Below are 20,079 nucleotides of genomic sequence, written 5' to 3'. Positions count from 1 at the left end.
GCCGGCGCCATCGCTCTGTCAACTGAAGCTCCGTTTGGCGAAAGGTGAAAAGAACCAAGGAGAAGAGAAGCGTAATCAACTCCGTCAGTCCGAAGGCCACATCTCCGGTCCCCAACAGTCTTGTACCCGAAGGAGGACCCTTGTCTTTAGAAATCTACCCCCCCACACACCCCCACCCATCTAGCTCCTGAGAAAAAACACGGCACATTATTCACGGAAACACAGTTGGAGGTACACAACTCAGAGAAGTACTTTTTTTAATATATATTTCATCACAGCTAAGATTTTCATGAAGCTATCTGCAGTTGTGAGCATGTAACTCCCTTTTGTTTGGTTTATCTTTTTGGCAGTTGCTTCTCCCACAGCAGTTCTAATAGCCATCTGTGGTTTTCTTGACTTGTTTTGACAGATTTCTCCGCCTGAACACGGTCGTGTATTTCAACGGAAAACCATTTTCGAATAAAGTAAAAAAAACCTTTAAGAACCCGCTCCCATTTCTAACAGGTTGATGAATATAACAATATCAACACACCCTGAAAAATGGGACTCAAAAGCCAAAGTGTCTCATATCACCCACACTGTAAACAGACACACACACGCAGTCATCCTCTACACTTCTACTCATCACTCGGTGAATCATCCCCACGTCCACACACGTGAAGACAGAGCTTTTCAGAAGTGATTTGAAGCACTTAATTTCACTGGATTATTTTAATTACGTCCCCCGAGGGTTGTTGTTTTTCGCTCCTGGGGTGACACCGCACTTTTTGTTTGTTTCCAAGTGAATCCCCCCCACACACACAAACAATCCGCACGTCTGACCCTGATACCACCCGCCCTCGTTTGTTTCCCTCATCTGTAGCTCTTCAAAGAGGTAGACACACACACACACACACACATATGAGCTGAACTGTTTTCTTCAGGGCTTTGCAATTAAGAATTCAAAGACCTCATCTTAGATTTACTGCACGCGGTTTAGCTGGAGACATGTTAATAAAGCAAAGGTGACAAAAACAAGCCGCTAATGCACAGCTTATGTGCTATCCTCCAGTATTGCACGCCACTTATTTTATGTTAAACTTACTAATTAAAATGTAATTAAACCACCAACAATGAGAATAATAACTCAAATTAATTGGGATAATTATGTGGCATTTTGACATATATCATATTGCTTTAGAGACACTAGTATGACCACAAAAATAATTACGTTATAAGTCATAAAATAGTTTTGATGAAACTCACAAATCATTATAAGCATATTGTATACTCTCATGATGCATTTAGTCATTAAACAAAAATAAATCACGGTATTAGTATCTGTTAAAAACTCTTATTTAAAGTGAGCTGCTTAAGGTTAAGCATCTGATCTGTTTTTACAGCTAATCATCTCCACCAGATAGTATCAATGAAGTTGTTTCAATGCTAATCCCACCCGTTGTTGGCTTCAAAAGGGGAAAAGGTGATTTTTCTTTAACCTCAAAAATGTTTCAATTACAACCATTTCTCTTCCTCTCCTTTATATGCAATACCTTCCCTCACTGCTGCATAAAATTAGTGGCCTGTGAAAGGTCACTTTGGTCCTTGAGTGACTGTTTGTGGTGCCTCCCCTGCATATTCTTTGTCCCAGTAATAGCTTTTCGTTTCGAGGATAGCTGGGACTGCAGCTGGCTGGGTGGGGAGAGATTCCTCTTCTGGCAACTAATTGCAGTTAATTTATCCCATTTTTCATCATATTTACTCCCAACAGATCACCGAAATATTCCCTTGACTTTAGAATGTGAAAAGCGGTGGAATGTTCGCTTGCAGATGTGAAAAGGGAAAAAGAATTAAAGGCCTATTTGTTTTAACTCAAAAAGAAAAGAAAAAAAACTATGTGTGACCTGGTTTGCTGAACTAAGGTACATTTGCAGGATATCTGAGCTGGTGAGAGGAAGCCAGTTGTCATCTAGCAGGATTGCTGGAGCATGAGCTAGTTTGCCCGTAAGCGCCTGAGAAAACACAGTTCGGGGAATGTGTCACTTCTTACGGCCCGACAACTGGCAGCTATCGGAAATGGCTTGGCACTACTTATCCATAAAATTACAGTCTGTTTAAATATACAATGTCGAATCCCTGGAATGATTTGCGACATAATCCATCTCTGCTTCTACGGAGACAAATATGAGGCAAGCTTTTCCACGCCATGGTTGACGGCAAAGACAATTATGTGAAGTTTATGCTTTAAAGAAATAGGACAGGCCCGAGCGTTGTGTAATTCTCTCTTGAATGGAGCCAGTTCAATATGTTGCTTATTTGATTTTCCATTCCGCTTTGCACATCTGTATCTTTTGATTTCTGCTACATGTAGTGGAAAGCAAGGAGCCTTGGAGATTGTCATCTGCATGTGCTGTCATGGTGATATTTCCTTATCGACCTCATTTTATCCCTCACATTGCATGTACATCACATGTGCGGTCAGAAGCATTAAAATCACACAAAATCGTGTTCTTAGTATCTTCGCATGTCATTACATTGGCAGCAAGCTGACATGGCCTGAGAATGTTTATCACTTCTGCCATTTTTTAAACATCTTTTCAAGTCTGTGCAGCCTCGGCATGATAACTCTTGGCCATTTTGCTGCAGCTCTGCCATTTAATAAATCGTTCCATTGCCTAGTGGATAACAGAATGAACGAATGGCTTTCTGTGTTAGTGGCTGCCACTGCCTATCCTATCAGATAATTAACTTTTTGCAAATAGACTGCGCTGACTACCAAACAGAGGAAGCCTGCACAATTAGAATTACTTATCTATGTTCCTTTCTTTTTCCCAGACGTTGGAGGAAAAACAAACAAGACAAACAAATCCAAATTTCATACTTCTTGCTTGACGCCCCCCCCCCCATGGTCACACAAGAATTGGCTCCAGATTTGTGTATTCACACATAAATGAACAAGTAATGAATGAGGGGAGATGAAAATGAAGTCTTATTGAAAGTGAAAGCCTCTGTATTAATTTGCATCTGCGTTTGACAACCTCAGTCCAGATGTTCAGAATTTCCGACAGGAGGGTCTAAGCGTTTTTCCACCTCCCTCCCTTTTCCTGGCTTTTATTTTATTTTTTATAAATTCAATATTGCTATTTTTTTTTCTTTTTTTTTTTTTTACCTCGGGCGGATGGTCTCGCTCTGACAGTGGCGCGGTTCAATATTTATACGTTTCCTTCTGTTTGGTTTCCACCGCAAACTGAGGTGGGCTTTCATGTGGTTGATTTGCCACGGCAACGATTCAGTTCCAGCTTTTAAAGCGTCGGGGGCCGTTTGAACAAAGCCATCTGTTTGAGTGGGCCGTTTTATTAAGTGACAAACTGAATCCCTCTACCTCGCTAATGTGTCCCGTGGGAGGTGGCAGAAGCTTGCGTGTGTGTGTTTACGCGCGTGTGCGTGGTAGAGCGACAGATGCAGGTAGAGAGTGAGGTACAGGAGGTACAACTTTCTGCAAACATTGTGACTTAGCAGACGAGACCACATCGGTGACGTAGCCGTCAGTGGTGTAGCGGAAAGTTTTTGCCTTTATGAATCTACAATGATAATTGAATAAGGGAGCCTTTCAGCTTCCATCTCATCGCATTCAACATGAGGCAGAGCGCCGTTCTGTAAATAACCCTTTATATTTATTTAATAGAACTTCCAGAATCTTCTATTGTCCCACACCCACCAATTTATTAATGTTGTCCTCCCATTTGCAATGTTCCCCCCATCCAGTGAGAATATTCTAACACCGGTGAGAGCATCCGTCTGTGCGTGCATGCATGCACAAGTGCTTGATAGCTCGTGCACCTCTGGAGCCTTTTCCTCCCGTCTTGACAGAGAATCTGTCAGCGCACCGAATGTGGGACAAGAGCATTAACCATTCTTTTTGAAGCTGTTGCCGTTGTCTGCGCAAAAGTGCCCCAACTCCTGCAGAGCCACAGCCAGAAGCCCAGACCTTGTAGTGCGGTGCCACTGAGCATGAGTAATACACACTGACTGGGGTTAAGAAAGTCCTTTTGGAATAGGATTTCTGCAGCCTTAGTCATTGGGCTGAGTATTTGGCGAGCAGAATACACTGGTGAGTTGTGTATTATAATGCATGGTGTATAGTCTTCTTGTCTTTGAAGCGGCGCTGTAAGTGATGAAATGCATTTATTTATTCACCGGAGACCCTGACCCTATCGCATAACGGACCTGCAGCCCCTACTGCTTGATGCAGTCTCAGTATTAATGTGTCATTAAGCTGCATTCTTGTATATTCTATTGAATTAGTTTTACATAATGACTGTTATGAATTTTGCTTATAGAGCACATTTAAGCAGTTGGGATGGGGGGAGCAGAGTGGGAGAAGGCTCGTATTATGAACTTCATTATGTGTGACAAGCAGCGCAATATTGATGGAAGAGCGGGTCCCCATCATTGCACTGCATTAAAACCTCTGCAGTGAATTAATGTACTATTCCTGATCCAGTAATTAACAATCATTCGGGGGCCATATCCCTTTTCAAGTAATCACTAATTGCAATAAGAATTTCAGTTTCCATTTAAGGCAAGATTACCGATGAGCATGTAATGCAAATCAGCCAACAGTTCTAATTAAGCTCCGATTCCTTTTCTCTCCTTCTGCCGAGACCCTTTGTGTTCCCATACAATGTGGAGTTTGTTTCCTCTGCATTACAAAAGACAAATTTTTATCATAATGCTGCAGATAGAGAGCTGCGTAGTGCCCCAAGAAAATGGTTTGTGCTCGTGTTTGTTCCGTTGATTGGTATGTGTGGTTTATCTCCCCTCTCTCTTTTTTCCCTCATATTTATTTTTGCATTGTTTATCTCTGTGTTTGTGTGACTGAAAAAACTCGTCCTTTTTTCTTTCTGGCATTGGGTCAGATGTTTTTGAACAGAGTATAGACAGTTAATTAATCCACAGAGGGGATGTTGTTTTAGAAACCACGCACTGCATTCACATTGGCAAAACAAAAAACCATCTCTGCACCGCCCTTCATTCGAATACTATGATAATGATAGTTCTGCAAAGGACTTTCAGAAAAGTTAAAGGATTATTTACAGTCCGAGGCACATATACTAGATGCATAGCTTCTGTCCTCTCCAGACCTTAGACAGCCCATCTCAGTCCGATTCGCTGCACTTGCCGCCATTGTGGCGATTCATCAATATCGCAGAACTGATACGCTGGGGGGCTTAAATCTGCTGAATGAAGTTAATGGCATCTTTAAATGCCTCTTTCTTCCACCCCTATGTCCAAAATGGAGCCGAGCATTTGCAGAGTGACACCCAATGTGTTAGGATTAATTATCGCCCTCCACAACCCCACCTCACCCTGCAAGTTAAAGATTCAGAGAGGAAATGGCCCCTTTCATGCAAATGAAATTGAATATGTCAGTCAGTATAATTGTGAAAACCGAGCTGACTTGGACTGGTGTCTGTGCCGAATAGGGGTTCTAACAGAAAGTCGGTTTATTAATGTTCCTCTCTCCAGTCTTTGATTCATGCTCTTTAATGGCTTGGCAGATCAAACTTTAGTCTAAGGCGAGAGTCCTGATGACTTTAAATGTTTTGGCCATTATGAATGAAACCCACACTCTGATCTCTTTGAGGGCAGTTTTTAAATCCAATGTTTGGCTGTGAGTTGAAGCCAATATCAAACAAACTTGTAATGAATGCAGATCCGCGAGATGCTGTGAACCAAAGTATCCTTTGAGTTCAGCATGATGATATCATTAGCCCCAGCAACCAGTTACGGGCAGCCTTGCACTTGACGTGTCGTCTGGCCCTGCGACAGGTACTCTGTGTGCTCTGTAGAGCACAGGCTTTTAATTCTCTGCAAGTTCAACTCACCACATGCAGAAACCCGGGTTTGCAAGGTCAAGGACAAAACCTTGCAGTTTTAATTTTACTTTTTAAATCGGTGCTATTTTCAGTTCTGTGTTTCATGACTGTTTTATTAATTAGTTTTATCTTTAGAAAGCTTCTGTTTGGTTTTAGTCGGAAAGGTTAGGGTAAGCTGGGACACAATAATGAGCATTTTGATAGTTGTTCAAGCATCCCAGTACTCTACCTCATGTTTGACATTGTTAATTAGGTATATGATGCAATGCTGCCTCTCCAAGCGGACAATAACCACAGCAGTCTGTAAGGCACGAGGCACATTTGCATTCTTCTGTTTTGTCTGGTATCATTGCTTTTGTGTTAGTACATAATAGAGGCATGCTTGGACATTTATTAGGTCAAACACAACTACCAGAACTGAAAAAGATACTGCAAACACTTGTTTTTTGACCTTTAAATCAAATGATCAGACTTTTTATTTGATGAAATTCATTAATGTCAGTGTGTCAGAACATCTCGGACATTGCAGGGCCAAAGCTTACATACTGTCAAACATTTCGAACATCTCAACCTCCCCGACATCTATATGTATTTGAAAGACACGCTCTAATCAAAGGTGGACGACAGCTCGTGAGGAGATATCTGGAAACCCCTAAAGCACCACAGATGTCTCCCGACCTCTCCCGACCCTTAGCTGTCTCTCTCTCTCTCACTCACACACACCTTTTTTTTTTAATTTCCAGAGAGCGACTAAAACTTAGAGGTGGTGTTAAATTATTTTACAAAATGATATCAAACATGAACTCTCTCACAGCTCTGCTCCTGAACGTGCGATCTTCCTGTCAAGTCTATTTAAATGACAAAGATGCCGAATGTGCAAAAGGATGATTGCAGTACCAGACAGTGCCATTTATGCTTCGGGTGAAATAAGGTCAAAAACAAGCTAACCGGCCGAGTGTGGTGACGTCATTTGGTTGATTAACGAGACCACTTCAGCTGAAGGCTTAAATACTTAAAAATACCCTCGAAAAGGACAAAAAAATGATGAGGGTGGTATACAGTAGCAGCAACAGTAATAAATTTCATGATCTGGATTCGCAGCACCCACATTGTTGAAGGCTTCCAATTTCCCTTTATTTCCATCCATTAAAAAATATATAGTTCCAATCATGAAACGGTCTGCCCCCTCAGCCCCGTGGACATGGGTGTTCTTAAGGACGGTAAAGGCTTTCGGTCGGCCGCCAAATTATTAACATGGCATTGATCCATGAAAAATACAGCCTGTGGGATGCTGTGAGGAGCTTCTTTCCAGGGACAGCGAATGGGAACAAGGTTACATAATGACCTCGAGGGAGAGCAGGCACACGTCGCTAACCTTTGAGCGAGTCACAGGGTTTACACCTCTCATTTGTTTGCTGGCAACAGCTTAGCACTGGATTAAGAGGTGCCCAGCCATGATATTATTCCATGTAGATTATGATGACTGCTCAAAGGAGACGCCAACGTGCAGCAGAGGTAAAAGATCATCGGTTGGATCAATTTAGATTTTGCAGGATTTAGGAAAAAACAATGGTCACGAACTATGAACAGAGCGATTCTTCTCAGTAGAAAACGTAAAAAGGACAACGTTGTGATATAGGGTTTCTTCACAGCATGAGTTGGCACTATGATTGCTCATAGATCACCTTTTTGGTTGTCAAGGTGTCATTTGTTTTATTATTCTGAGAAATCCCAGGTTTCAATCAGCCTTTGTCTACCTGAAGCCATACAAGGAGTCCACCAAAATGGATGTTTGTCAGCGGCAGACCTAAAATGGGGGGTATGATGGCGATATCAGCGGCCATGTCTGTGAAAACACCATTACCTCCATGTCACGCCTCAATAACTCCACATTGTGCGACAACTCTCCCCCCCAATCCACCCCCTTCCCCTCACCTCCAGTGCTGATCTCCTGTACATGTCGTCGCAGTCTATCACAGCCGGCGTGGGGAGACGCACTGAGCCGTAATGGATGGGCCCGGAGCGAAAACAGCCCCAATAGCATATCAATTACCCATCAGCACCCTCTCGGCTCGATGCCAATGTGCACCACACCCCAGCCAAGTGAATGAGATAAGGTGCAAATGCAGATATAATGGTTCTTTTTGTCATGTACAAATTACACAGTGTCAGCTCCGCAGCCCACCTGTCGGATCTGTCAGCCAGTGAATGAGAGATTCTAGAGTGTGTGCGTGAGAGAGAGGGAGAGAGAATTTGTTAATACGTGTATGCACGAAAAGACTGTGTGCATGTCATGAGGCAATCAGGTGATTTCCCAGACTCATTTGCCCAGTGGAAGCCCAGCTGCTCGCCTGTTTATCCGCTCGCCCTTTTGATTGCTGACCACACATCTTATGTCACCTCTCCACGAAACCCGCAGGTTAATTTGTCCCCGCTCACAGTGCCGCTGCCGCAGCTGCTGGGCGGTCCGACCTGGGAGGAGAAATCAGCCGACACACAAGCAGGCACGCAAACAAGCGAGATCACGCGCTCTCTCACACACACACACACAAATTAGGTGATTTTTGATGGTGAGCCGCTGTGTAGCTACTAACGGCTGATTTGATTGATAAAAGGCAAACAGTTGCTCCGCAGGGGGTCAGATGGGGCCGCACCTCCCAATGAAAGCTGGCACTCAAGCCTCAGAAGATACTCGTGGGTCTGACTTCACACTATGACATAATTTCCATTGAAATGAAAAGCCTTGATCGACGTGATAAAGCTGGAATGTAAAACTCACAATCAAAATCTCATCAAGGAGAGACAGGCTCCTTTGATTACCAATCACTTTCTTGTGTTTTGATTTTCAGACGGTTGTAATAGAAACGTCAGCTCCTGAGCAGACGCTGATTGTCCCATGGGGGGAAAAAAACAAACAGCGAAACAGAACTTAATTCTTGGAATCGGGTTAAAATGTTGATGAGATAATTATTATTTCATAAAGGCTGAATTATACTGAGCACTTTTAGTTGCTGTAAAAAATGCAGGGACGTGGTTGCAGGTCTTCACTGATGTGCAGATCAGTGCCTGAGCAAATGCCATTGTACAGTGTTTGTCCGACCACCACAGCAGAAGGGAACATCCACACAAAGCAAACATTGTTCCCCTCTGCTATCCTCTCACCTCCAGTCCCCTACATTTTTAGCATTTTTTATCCTCGCTGCCTTTACACTTGACTTGTCGCTCTGAATTGAGGGACCAATTAGGAGCAACTGAATGCTTGCATCGCCAATCAGAACATTGCGAGGACCTTATCAGGTGCGTGTCTCATTTGCATGGGGCACAACCACCGTTGCCGGATTTCCAGAGATTAGTGTTGTTTGTTACTGAACCAACAAACGTCTGTTTCTCCAAAACCGTTTGGAAAATGTTAACGTCTGTTATCAGAAAAAAAAAGAAAATATGTCCCCTTCATTATCCAGTGGAGCAGAATGTGGACAATGTGCTGGTAGCAGCTTGTTAGGATAGAATACTCATGTGCTGAATGACACTGAAACAAGCAGTTCACAGACAATTATCCTTTCACACAAAATGCTGAATGATCTACATTTGTGTTTTTCCTATTTTGAAGACTTTTTTTTCCCTCTTTACTGGAATTTTAAATTAGCCTCTCGCTAACAACGACCACTGATTACAAATTACAATGTAGCCCGAAACAACCGACATCCCAAAACCCAAATTTCTAACACATTTCGGAACAAATAAAACATCAAGTGCATTATATTATGGTCGATTTTTCTTGACCTCCTCTTTCTCCCTACAAGATACCAAGTTGTTTATGTCCTTTAATCCAAGAATTCCTCCCTAAAAGTCGGCCTGTTTATCAAAGTGAATATCCTTCACAGGAGATTTCAGAGTTACTTAGAAGGACTTCCAGGGTCAGGATAAAACGCTTTGCACATTCTGCTCCCGAGACCTCTGTCCTTTACTTCTGATCTCAGCCACTGATCATCTGTTTCGACTTGCACAATAAAGTCAGTACAATCTCTTGTCTCGACCTCCACAGACAATCCTCTTAACAGCCACATGCTGAAATCTGCAACTTTGGTACTTTCCGGTGTGTGTGTGGCTTGATAAGAGAGATTAATTGCTCTGTCTGCAATGTTTAGCTTGCCTCGCTAACTATTTTTTGTTATCTTTTATTCTGTCTCTCCCCAGCACCACCAAAGTTTTTAAGAACCCCCAATGACCAAACAGGCGTGCAGGGAGGCGTGGCGTCCTTCATCTGCCAAGCTACAGGAGATCCACGGCCCAAGATTGTGTGGAACAAGAAGGGGAAGAAAGTCAGCAACCAGAGATTTGAGGTATTAGGTCTATTGTTCTGATGTAAAATGCTCGACAAAATGAGAATGCCTCAGCACTGCTTCTGGCTCCGCTTGCACATAATCCATCGCGCCAAGCCTCGCTCACTTGCTTTTCGCCCCAACTTGCCACCACGCATTAGCAGGCTCTAATAATCATGCTGGCCAGCCTTTTGAACATGCATGAGTTTTAATGAGCAAGTGCACCACAGATCAAGGGGCAGATTTGTAATCAAATAAGAGACAAGAAAAGAGCAATTGGACAGAAAATAATAACTTGTGGTGTGACCTAGATACCTACATTAGGATCACGCCACATTTGCCAGCTTTATGCAAAGCGAAAGTAGCGCTTTCGCGTCAAGAATATCCTTTTGCTTCGTGGCATATTTATCTAAATGCATGTCCTACCCTCCCTGTTTTGGCTGAAGCTTTGATTTCTGGTCAGCTTTAATCTGCACTTGGGCTCAATACCCATGAGGAATAACACATCTCCGCAGAACACTGATAAGATTTCTATTAATTTCTGTGTCAGTTCTCAGGACTATCATGGTGTCGCTTCCCCCCCCTCTGCTCTTGAGGCCTTATTTGCTTGCTAGTGCACAGCAGCGAGGGCTTAACAGAGCTCGGAGACCTCTTCCCGCCTCCTCTTTGGCGCCTCATGCCCGCAGAAATCTAATCTTATCAGAGTTCATCGCGTTTGCATCGCATGTTGTGCTGAATGCTAACACGCACATTTTCATTACCTCGTTGCCTCACTGGGCTTCCTGGCTGCTGCCATTCCGCACCCATTCAATCACGTACGGCCGCCTCATCTTCTAACAAAAACCCATTTCCTTTCAGAAGTCTTGCAACATCCTTTCTAATTTGCTCTTCTGCTTTAAATAAGAGAGGCTGCTCTTTACCATCACCTGCTGTCAGCTTGAATGCCAACGCAGCTGCAGCCTGGCCGATAAAATGTGAAGTTCATTGTAAACTAACACGTGCAAAGAAATTTTGTGGATTTAAAAAATGTTGTAGGCCTCTGTGTGCGCGTGTGTGTGTGTGTGTGCGTGTGTGTGTGAGAGTGTGTGAGAGAGAGTGTGTGTGTCAGAGGTCTCAGGCCTATCTTTATTGAAATCTACCTCTATGCTTAAAAGAGATTGAGTTATGACACAGGGCTTTCTAAACTCAGTGAGTATACAACATGTAGCATGCAAAAATAGCTGAATAAGCTACAACAAACACCTGTTTGTGAGCATTTTTTGTGTCGTCCGTCCAATACAGTCGGTCCTGTCTTTTGTACCACTCTCTCACCCCATGGTACAACTGTCCGTAACCGTTTATCAAACCGTTTATCACCTTTTAACTGTTTGTGCTTGTTTCTGTCCCATCGACACAATCCAGTGTGATGCATTTTTCAAGCAATAGTGTTAACTTTAAGAGTGGGACACGTTCAGATTCAAATTTCCCCTTCGCATCTGAGCAAAAAATTGTGACCAAGATAACCTTCCCCATTCTTAAAGTTAGTCAGCCGCATTAGAAAAAAAAAAGAAACACATAATGAATGGATCTAGTACATATCTCCAGCAAAAAAAAATTACATATGCTCATTACTTACACATCATCTATCTCTATACAAATTTCAACACCGCACAGATCCTTAAGTAACCTTTTACACATTTTCAGTGCACAACTTCAAGATTTACACAAAACCACTCAGGGTCAATGTAAGGTCTGCAGCAACCTTGTTTCTGTCATAGAAAGCACCTTGTGTCAGTCACCATCAGTGTCGTTAGCCAAATGTCCTCGACAGTGTTTGTTGTTGTTTCTCTCACTGCGGAAGGTCCATCCCCCCGTTGTGTACCCAAAAATCTCCTATAACATATCGTGTCTCTCGCACCTGCAGGTGATTGAGTTCGACGATGGCTCTGGTTCAGTGCTCAGAATTCAGCCACTGCGCACGCCCCGAGATGAAGCCATATACGAATGCGTCGCCTCCAACAGTGTTGGAGAGACGAGCGCTACCACCAAACTCACTGTTTTACGTGGTAGGTGCTTCTCAACAGCCCCAAAAAGAAACACACACACACACACACACCTCTAACATGCCATTCTTTCTCCCAGCTAACCCAGGTAAGCTTGTGTGTTTTGTTATTTTGTGTCTCTCCTGCCCTCTTTTCTTTGTTTCTCACTGTGCACGCCACACAGTCAAAACCAATTACAGATTTGAGTTGTGTATTCTAACTTGATAAGATTTAGTCCATTAGCCATTTAGCCGTGTAAGTTTCCATTTCTAAGTGACTTAAGACATTTGCATACACATCCCTGACACAATAATTAAGATGCCAGTTAAATTATGCAAATAGCAATCCATCCCTAGCCTGCAGCAGTTTAATGGAGAAGCTCAGCAATCATTTTCAAATCAGTCATTCCTCATCTCTGCAATTCGGCTTTGATATTCCTTTGACCGTGTAAAAAATAAAGTGGTGTATTCCCATGTGATTAATGATATTGTTGATGGTAGTCTTCTAGTCAGAGGTTGCATCAATGCCAGTATCCTTCGGCCACCAGTAGCTATAAATATCTCCTGTGTACAAATGTTTTATATTCCAGGCCGGAAAGCACTGCTGCTTTGCTTACTTCCGGTGAGCGGTGTTAATAAATCATATGACAAATGTTAAGTTAGTTGACTCTGTTGACAGTGCCTCTTTTAAAATAGGCACTGAGCAAAATTGTATCTTGATTACACACAACATTCCATTCAAAGACGAGTGTGTGGTGGCCTTGAGCTCAAAAGGCTACATATCTCTCTAAAACATGACTTGTTTGGCTGTGAATAGAGAAAATGGCTTTAGAAAAAAAAAAGCCCTGGGCTGCCTGAATGAGGTGTGCTCCATTATGGGCCACAATTACACAACATGGCAAATGAGTTCCTATTGAGAGGGGTCCCTCCACCCTATAGAAAAAAAGCTGGCTCTGTGAGCCCCCGCCCCCCCACCCCCCCACCCCCATCCCCTGCTTCTTATCTCACCAATGAGCCAACAAAAGGCCCTTTGCACTGTCTCCAGAGGCCGATTGAAAGAGAAAGGTGGCACGTTCGCAGGCAGCTCCCTGTTTACTCTAGAGCACAGAGTGTGTGCGTAGGTGTGGGCATTCGCTCACATGCAATACTGTGCATTTCCTCTTTCACTCTCGCTGCGTCTATCTCTATTTTTTCCCTTCACACACACACACACACACACACACACAGCAATAGATAGCGTAGGAACGGGTAGAAGCTGCTCTTCCCAGGCTCCGTGGTCTAGCATTAGCATGTTTATTACCATTTCCATTTTGCTCTTCTGCTGACTCTCTTTTCCCATCAATGTATTGAAGGTGAGTAACGGCCTACCGCGGAAACAAAAAAAAGAAAGGATAACAAGAGAAGGCTTTTTCTTTCTCAGCTTTGGTGCAAATACAAAAATGTGTGCTCCCTGTCATCACATTGCTTTTTTTGGATACATATAAACAGGAAATAGATGATTTAGGCAGTAATTTGCAATACCACACATCTGACGTTGTATCAAGGAAATATATTATTAGGCAGTTTGGTAGTGATGCTTTTAAAATATAAAATAATTATTATATGCGGTTTTAGCAAAGGAAATAAGATGAGAATCAAACATTGGAGGATAATGATGTGCAGAGCCACAAACGAGGATGTCAGGGATTGCTGTGATGAGAAAAACTCTGAATCTATAATTTCAATTTACACATTTCTTCAGCAGTTATAACCGCAAGTTGTGGAAATCCATTAAAAAAGCCAAACCAATTCCCCCACTTATCCAAAGACACAAGGACGACTGACTCCCAGGAAGTGGGGAGCGAGCCATGCACTGTTTGAGCTACTGTGAGGCAGCACCAGGTTATCTCAGGATGCATTATATATAATTTAGGAGAACCAAAAAGCTGCCTCCTTCCAAAAATACTTCATACAGTACCATAAATACAGCACGGCTGGTTCGCTACTTATCATTTCACATGACATAAACTGCAGTTTGAAAAATGCAACGGCACATTTTTTCCTAGGCCTGGTTTGTCATCATGGCCAACAAAAAGTTTTGTATCTCCACAAATTGGAGGAAGACTAAACTTCCACATAAGTGCACGATGCACGAGATAAATAAATAACAAAAGTAAGATAAGTGCTACTACACCAGGACTAATACATATAGAGTGTCTGTTCGTTTAGTTCATTTGGGCTCCAATGGTCTGTGGAAACGACTCCAAAGCATCTGTTGTGGGAAGCTCGCCACAGGGGGCGATGCCTAATTCCATGAAGGAAAAGCACATTGTTGTAATTGCCGTGCCATGAGGAGCGGGGACTCGAGGTGAATCCAAAATCCAAAGTACTGGGGGGATATTAGTATTCGGATGGGCCACTGACTAAATGGGAAGCACCATTAGTAATGAACTTCCAGGCTTAGAGAAGCGATTTGCATGAAAGGCGAATCCCGAAACGTAATGATGTTCCAAGTCAAATCTGCCAGGCCACGGCATGAGGTATGGCTTCTCTCATTGCGATTTTTTTTCTCTTTGGCGCCCTCTGTTTTGATTAACTATGAGATGACCCGACTCATATGCCACTCATGTCTTTGAATTAAGGTCGTCTCTATTTGCTTGGTAATGGAGAAAGACAGAAATGGATTTAGAAACGAAGAAACAGAACATTTTGGGCGTCACGGCTGGAGTATGATTTCAGTGAAGTGGTATTTCATCTAATTTATGAATATTTCCCTGTAAGATATCTGCATGTGCTCAGAGAGAATCTGACAAGAACATCTGTCACAACACAATGTTGAAAATCTTGATTTTAACCATAAACGATCAATAAAAACGAGCAGAAATGTGGCCAGCACATCTCACAGAGTCTAGACTCTGTGCGAGCAAGTATTTGCAGCAGAATGATGTGTGCATTTGAGTGCTGCAGTTCATGATTCAGGCATGATTAAGGATTTATATTGCATCCTCATACCTCCATTATGCTGTCAACAGCCATTTCCCATGCCCCGCACACAAGCGTGCAAACTTATGCAGCTGTGCACAACTTGACAGTGGGAGTGGAAAATGGGAAGCCACTCTCCTGTGACGGAAAAACAAAATGCATCATTTCCATTTGTATGGAATGGTGCTACGGCACGGTCAAAGCCGCGTAGCTGAGACAGATCTTTCTGCACACAATGAAAGGGGGGCCGCTACATGATCACCGATTATTCATAGACAATGCATGCACTCGGCTCTTTGTCATTGTTATGAGAAAAATTGTTTCTGCACATGAAAGACGCCAGAAGCTGCTTAATTTATATTCTAAGCCGGGATAACTGCTACCCACATGATGCTAGTCAATGTAAATTCTGTGTACACAGCAAAAACCTGTAGAAAGTGGTGATAGAAATAGCAAAAAAATAACTTTCTCCTCATCATCATCATGTGTTTCCCTGGCACAGAAAGTGTAATGCCTTCCTTTTAAGAAGAACAGGGCGAGCAATGAAATTACGCAGGAAGATAAATGCTGCGTCAGCTGCCTCGCACTGTCGGAGCAAGGGATGTAGTGGGGATGAAGCAAGTGACCATTGTACAGTTACTGTGCTTTGATTTGCGGGTGGGCGCTGCATAGATAGCTGGACCTGGGCTGTCAAATGTAACGCCCAGTTTTATTAAAGAAATTCATTGTCCTCCAAGAAATGTTTGTGTGAAAACACGCTGACTCACTGTGGGAGCTTAACTCTTTTCTAAGCATGAAACAGATTCTCCAAATGTCTTCCAACAGCATTTTTATTACTGAGGGAATTGTACAACCAAAATAGTCAGTTCTCCATGAGGCAAAATTGATATTGATTTTTCCTCTTAAAATATATTCGACTATGAAACTTAAATTCCCTTGTTGCCATCTAACAATTCGGTTTTCCATGGGAAGAAGCGGCCGTTAAAGATTTATCTGCAGAATGTTTTTCTCAGCTGAGCATGTCGAGACAAATAGTGACTGACAGCAGCCACGGTCACACACTATCTGTTATCCTCACATCCATTAAATCCATACTGCACTCTCCTCAATCCTCAACTTTCTCAGACGTCCCAATAAAAGAAGTGCGCGATGACAAGTTAGTCATGATTGTAATTAAAGAGATTGAGTCGACTGTCTCTCTGGAAACTGATCTCCTCTCCAGGAATAAATAAATAAGTAATTTTCAAAAACCAAATCAACCCCACACCCACTTAATATCTTCTGCGCGGTTAATCACAGGAGCCAATCGGTATCTGTGCAGCACGCAGGATGATTTAAGACAAAAGTGCTGCCAACAAGATGGATGTCGGACTTTGGCTTCGGCATGGTGTGTGGGAAAACATCTGCAGGAGCCACAGACACTTGGACTGCGCACGGGACATGATAGATAACACTTCACATGCTGGGACTCTGTATTTGTTTTAATCAAAGTAAACACAGCCTCGTACATTAATAATTATTGATTCAGACAAATGAGGTATGTGTGTTTTCTCCCCTTCACTGGCCTTAGATGCTGCTGCTCTCCACAGTGACCTCACAGGACTGGCAGAGTAATTAGGTGCTCAGTGGTTTTAAAATATGCAAATTGTATTTTTTTTTTTACATCTTAGAGAACAGTACTCTTTGAAAGATGTTTCTTTGCAAATCAAATCTTTAAAATCAGGTATGCATGCATCTACAGAAAGTATAATATGGCAGTTTGTTGTTGTATTGTTATGTGGTATAGTAGAAGTAAACAATACTGAGGCTGCAGCCCTATCTGCTAGGTGATATATTCAGTATTAAAGTATGTTTCCTCTTTTTATCATTTGTATCTACAATTAACAGGAAAAAACTACTGTCTACTATCTGAATTTGTGCACAGTACACGATACGCCACATAGCAGAGCATAACATATTTTTTATTGGGGAATATTCCATTGGCTGAACTTGATGGGGCACAAGGTCGTTAAATAAGGAGCGTGCAAGTCTGAGCCAGGTAGTCGAGGGGTGCTAATGTTTGGTAGCTTTGATCGTAGCTGCACTCAGAAGTCATTTTCTACTAGATTAATTGGGTACTGCAGGGTCATCCTTAATGCATCTAATGATCTTGAGAAACTTTTTCAAGCTGGATAAAGCTCCCGGCTAATTACGACCGACCAAACATCTTTGGAATGGAAAAAAAAAGTGGCAAGAATTGATTTTGTGGTGTAATTAGTTGTCTATACATAAATACGTCGAGTGCAGAGAAGACGAGTGCGGCGACTAATTATACGTTTTATTGGCGCGTGCAGGGAAAGGGGGACAAAACCTTACATATTCTCATCATAGATTTCATCAGCTTTAAACCCAGCTGTCAAATCTCAAACCATGTGGTCTCAATATAGTAATTTCCATAATAAAATAATGCCACCCACTGCCTGCTGTGACACCCATCGTCTCCCACAGTCACTTTTAGGAAGAATGCCTGTCTGCTAAATTTGAGGAGCCTGACATAACCCCGTTTTCCATTAAGGCTCTTTGAGAAGCATGAGGTCCTCTCTGCAGGATGTTAGCAAGCATGAATAATCTCTCTACTCCCCTCTCCTGTAGCAAGCTTTTAGCAATATAAATTATTGAAATGGCTTGTGCTACGTTTTCCCTTTCTCCGAAGGATGTGAACTTGTATGAAGTCGGTTTCCTCCAGACATTTATACCGCGCATCTCCTGCCTGAGTGCTCGTCTGAGTCTGATGATACCATGATCGAATGTAGGCATCCCGAGCCGTGAACCATAAAGATATCAGGCACTGTAATGCACAAGATGCTAAAAGTTCATTGGGATTTATGTGAGCATTCAGACAGCTGAGGGGAAGCTACGTTCAACTTTCTTGACTCGCACACCTTTCGATAAAGACGTGGATTTATTTCGTCGCGTGACAATCCGCACACATCTAACTGTTCATGAATGTAAGGTATGTGAAGGTGCCTGGGAGGAAAGCCTACCTCGTCTGAGCTCCTGCTTCTGGCATCGGCCTTTATGAACTGCCCCTGCACACACAAAGCAAATGAATCAACCTAAGGAGTTTAAATTTCATTGAAAAGAAAAATAGTCTGAAAGACAAGATAATACACCGTTAAACACAAACATATACTTTATTAGACTAAACATCAAGCATCATATAGTCATCCCAAGTGGGCGGTAAGAGGCTAAATAGACAATGAATAAGCCCGAAACATAAAAAACCGAACAGATGTCTGGCAGTATATGCTTCAAAGTGACAGGAGCGTCGGAGAGAATGGAGGCGTCTCTAAGGAGAAGGCAGCGTTCTGTTGTTTATATATATTCCTCACCACGTCCCCTTTATTTGCGGATGGTTAATGCACTCAAGGGGATCAAATGAGATTTGATGGAGTGTTAAGAAAAAAATAAATAAACATAAATAAAATAAAATAGAAAGAGCTTCCTAAGGTTCGTTTTGTGCAGTTAAGAGAGGATTTTTGTGAAGCCGAGAGGGAATATGCAACATCCATTTTAGCTTTGTGTTTGGCAAATAGCTCAAAGCATTGTCAAACTGTTTTCTCCCTCCTCCTTTGAATATTCCTAATAATAACTGAATAAAAATGCTGATGTCAGATAAGGAGACAAGAGCTGAAGTTTTTCTGTTTGTTTGTTGCGTTTTCGTTCTTTTTTTTTCTCCTTCCCCCCCAACTCTAAATAAATGGGGCACTGTTTTCGGAAGTAAATGGAATCATTGCTCAAGGTAACAACCACCAAATGGAATATGCAAAGTGAAATCCTGACGAGGGAGGGTGAGGGACAGAAGGGGAAGACAGCGGGAGGCAGACAAAGACCGATCGAGGGAGAGTCTTTAACATCAAGCATCTTTTAAAGTCTCTGACGGGCTGCGGATGGAGCGAGGCGGGAGAAGTCGGCGATCGAGCGAGGCGAGAAAAACAATGGCGGTGCGGGAGAAAGACATGATTGTAGGTAGAAGAGGTCTTGAAATTGGCCTCCTTGCGTTTCCTGTAGGTGATCTCTACTCAGAACGGTACATCTGGGTGAGCTGATGTGTCGTCTGTACAGCAAGGACGGAGGGAGGGGGGCATCTGAGCATAGATGGAGCTTTGTGCCTGGCTTCCTGCCTGCTTTGCTGCTTGCCCAGTCAGGCCTGTAGAGAAAGGCCCACTCTCCGCCCTTCCTGCTTCATCTCTCCTTTTCATCTCCCTCTTTACCCATCCATTTTAGCACTACCCCTAAGGGCCATCCGACACTAACACTCTCTCTCTGCTTTCACTCGCGTCCTCCCACTCCCTCCGCTTATGTTGTAAATGGAGGGATATCACAGCTAATCCGTCATGTTTATGAATGACATCGAGGGAGAGTTGGGGGGTGCCCTGCCAGACGTGGCGTACATCTCTGTTGCGTGCCCTCTGCTTGGCTGATCAAATCTAACCCCGGCAACAATGGCCGTAAAAAAATGTCTGTGAGGGGATGGAGGGCTTGGAGGGACACAAGTCGGAATCATTGTGAAGCACAACTTCAGCCATTTCTGACTTGGATCCTGTTTCCCAGACACTTTCTATCGAACGCTCCCCGCCAAATTCCAACCAGATGGAAACTCCTGACACACAAGTGAGAGGCTTTCCAACAGAGTCCGAATGGGAGTAGTGTACTCTCCAAAAATCAATCTCGAAAGCATTCAGAGAATGTCTACAATACGGCTTCTCGCTCCGCAGCAATACATGAAAACTGCAGGTGTGCACTCTGTCTGTCACGTTAAGACATATAGTGAAAAAGGATGTGTTCTAAGTGTTTAAAGAAACGTAGAACAGCTACGTTTGATAAAATATGCGCCAGGATGTTGACTTTTACAACTAGTTCTACAGTATCACTCAAA

General features: G+C 42.9%; 1 protein-coding gene across 40 annotated transcripts in view; it reads left to right on the top strand.

Annotated features, from left to right (window-relative positions):
• Positions 1 to 20,079, top strand: part of LOC109634861 (protein tyrosine phosphatase receptor type D) — a 335,897-nt gene that overhangs the window by 258,027 nt on the left and 57,791 nt on the right. For all 40 annotated transcript variants that reach the window (XM_069518437.1, XM_020095632.2, XM_020095637.2 and 37 more), the window contains 2 exons: positions 10,056 to 10,201; positions 12,084 to 12,225. In XM_069518437.1, coding sequence (XP_069374538.1) covers positions 10,056 to 10,201; positions 12,084 to 12,225 — 288 coding nt within the window. The remainder of the gene's footprint in view (positions 1 to 10,055; positions 10,202 to 12,083; positions 12,226 to 20,079) is intronic.

This window comes from Paralichthys olivaceus, chromosome 22 (assembly GCF_024713975.1).
Source record: "Paralichthys olivaceus isolate ysfri-2021 chromosome 22, ASM2471397v2, whole genome shotgun sequence".
Lineage (NCBI taxonomy): Eukaryota > Metazoa > Chordata > Actinopteri > Pleuronectiformes > Paralichthyidae > Paralichthys > Paralichthys olivaceus.
The sequence above is the reverse complement of the archived record's forward strand: the minus strand, read 5'-3'. Positions and strand labels throughout refer to the sequence as shown.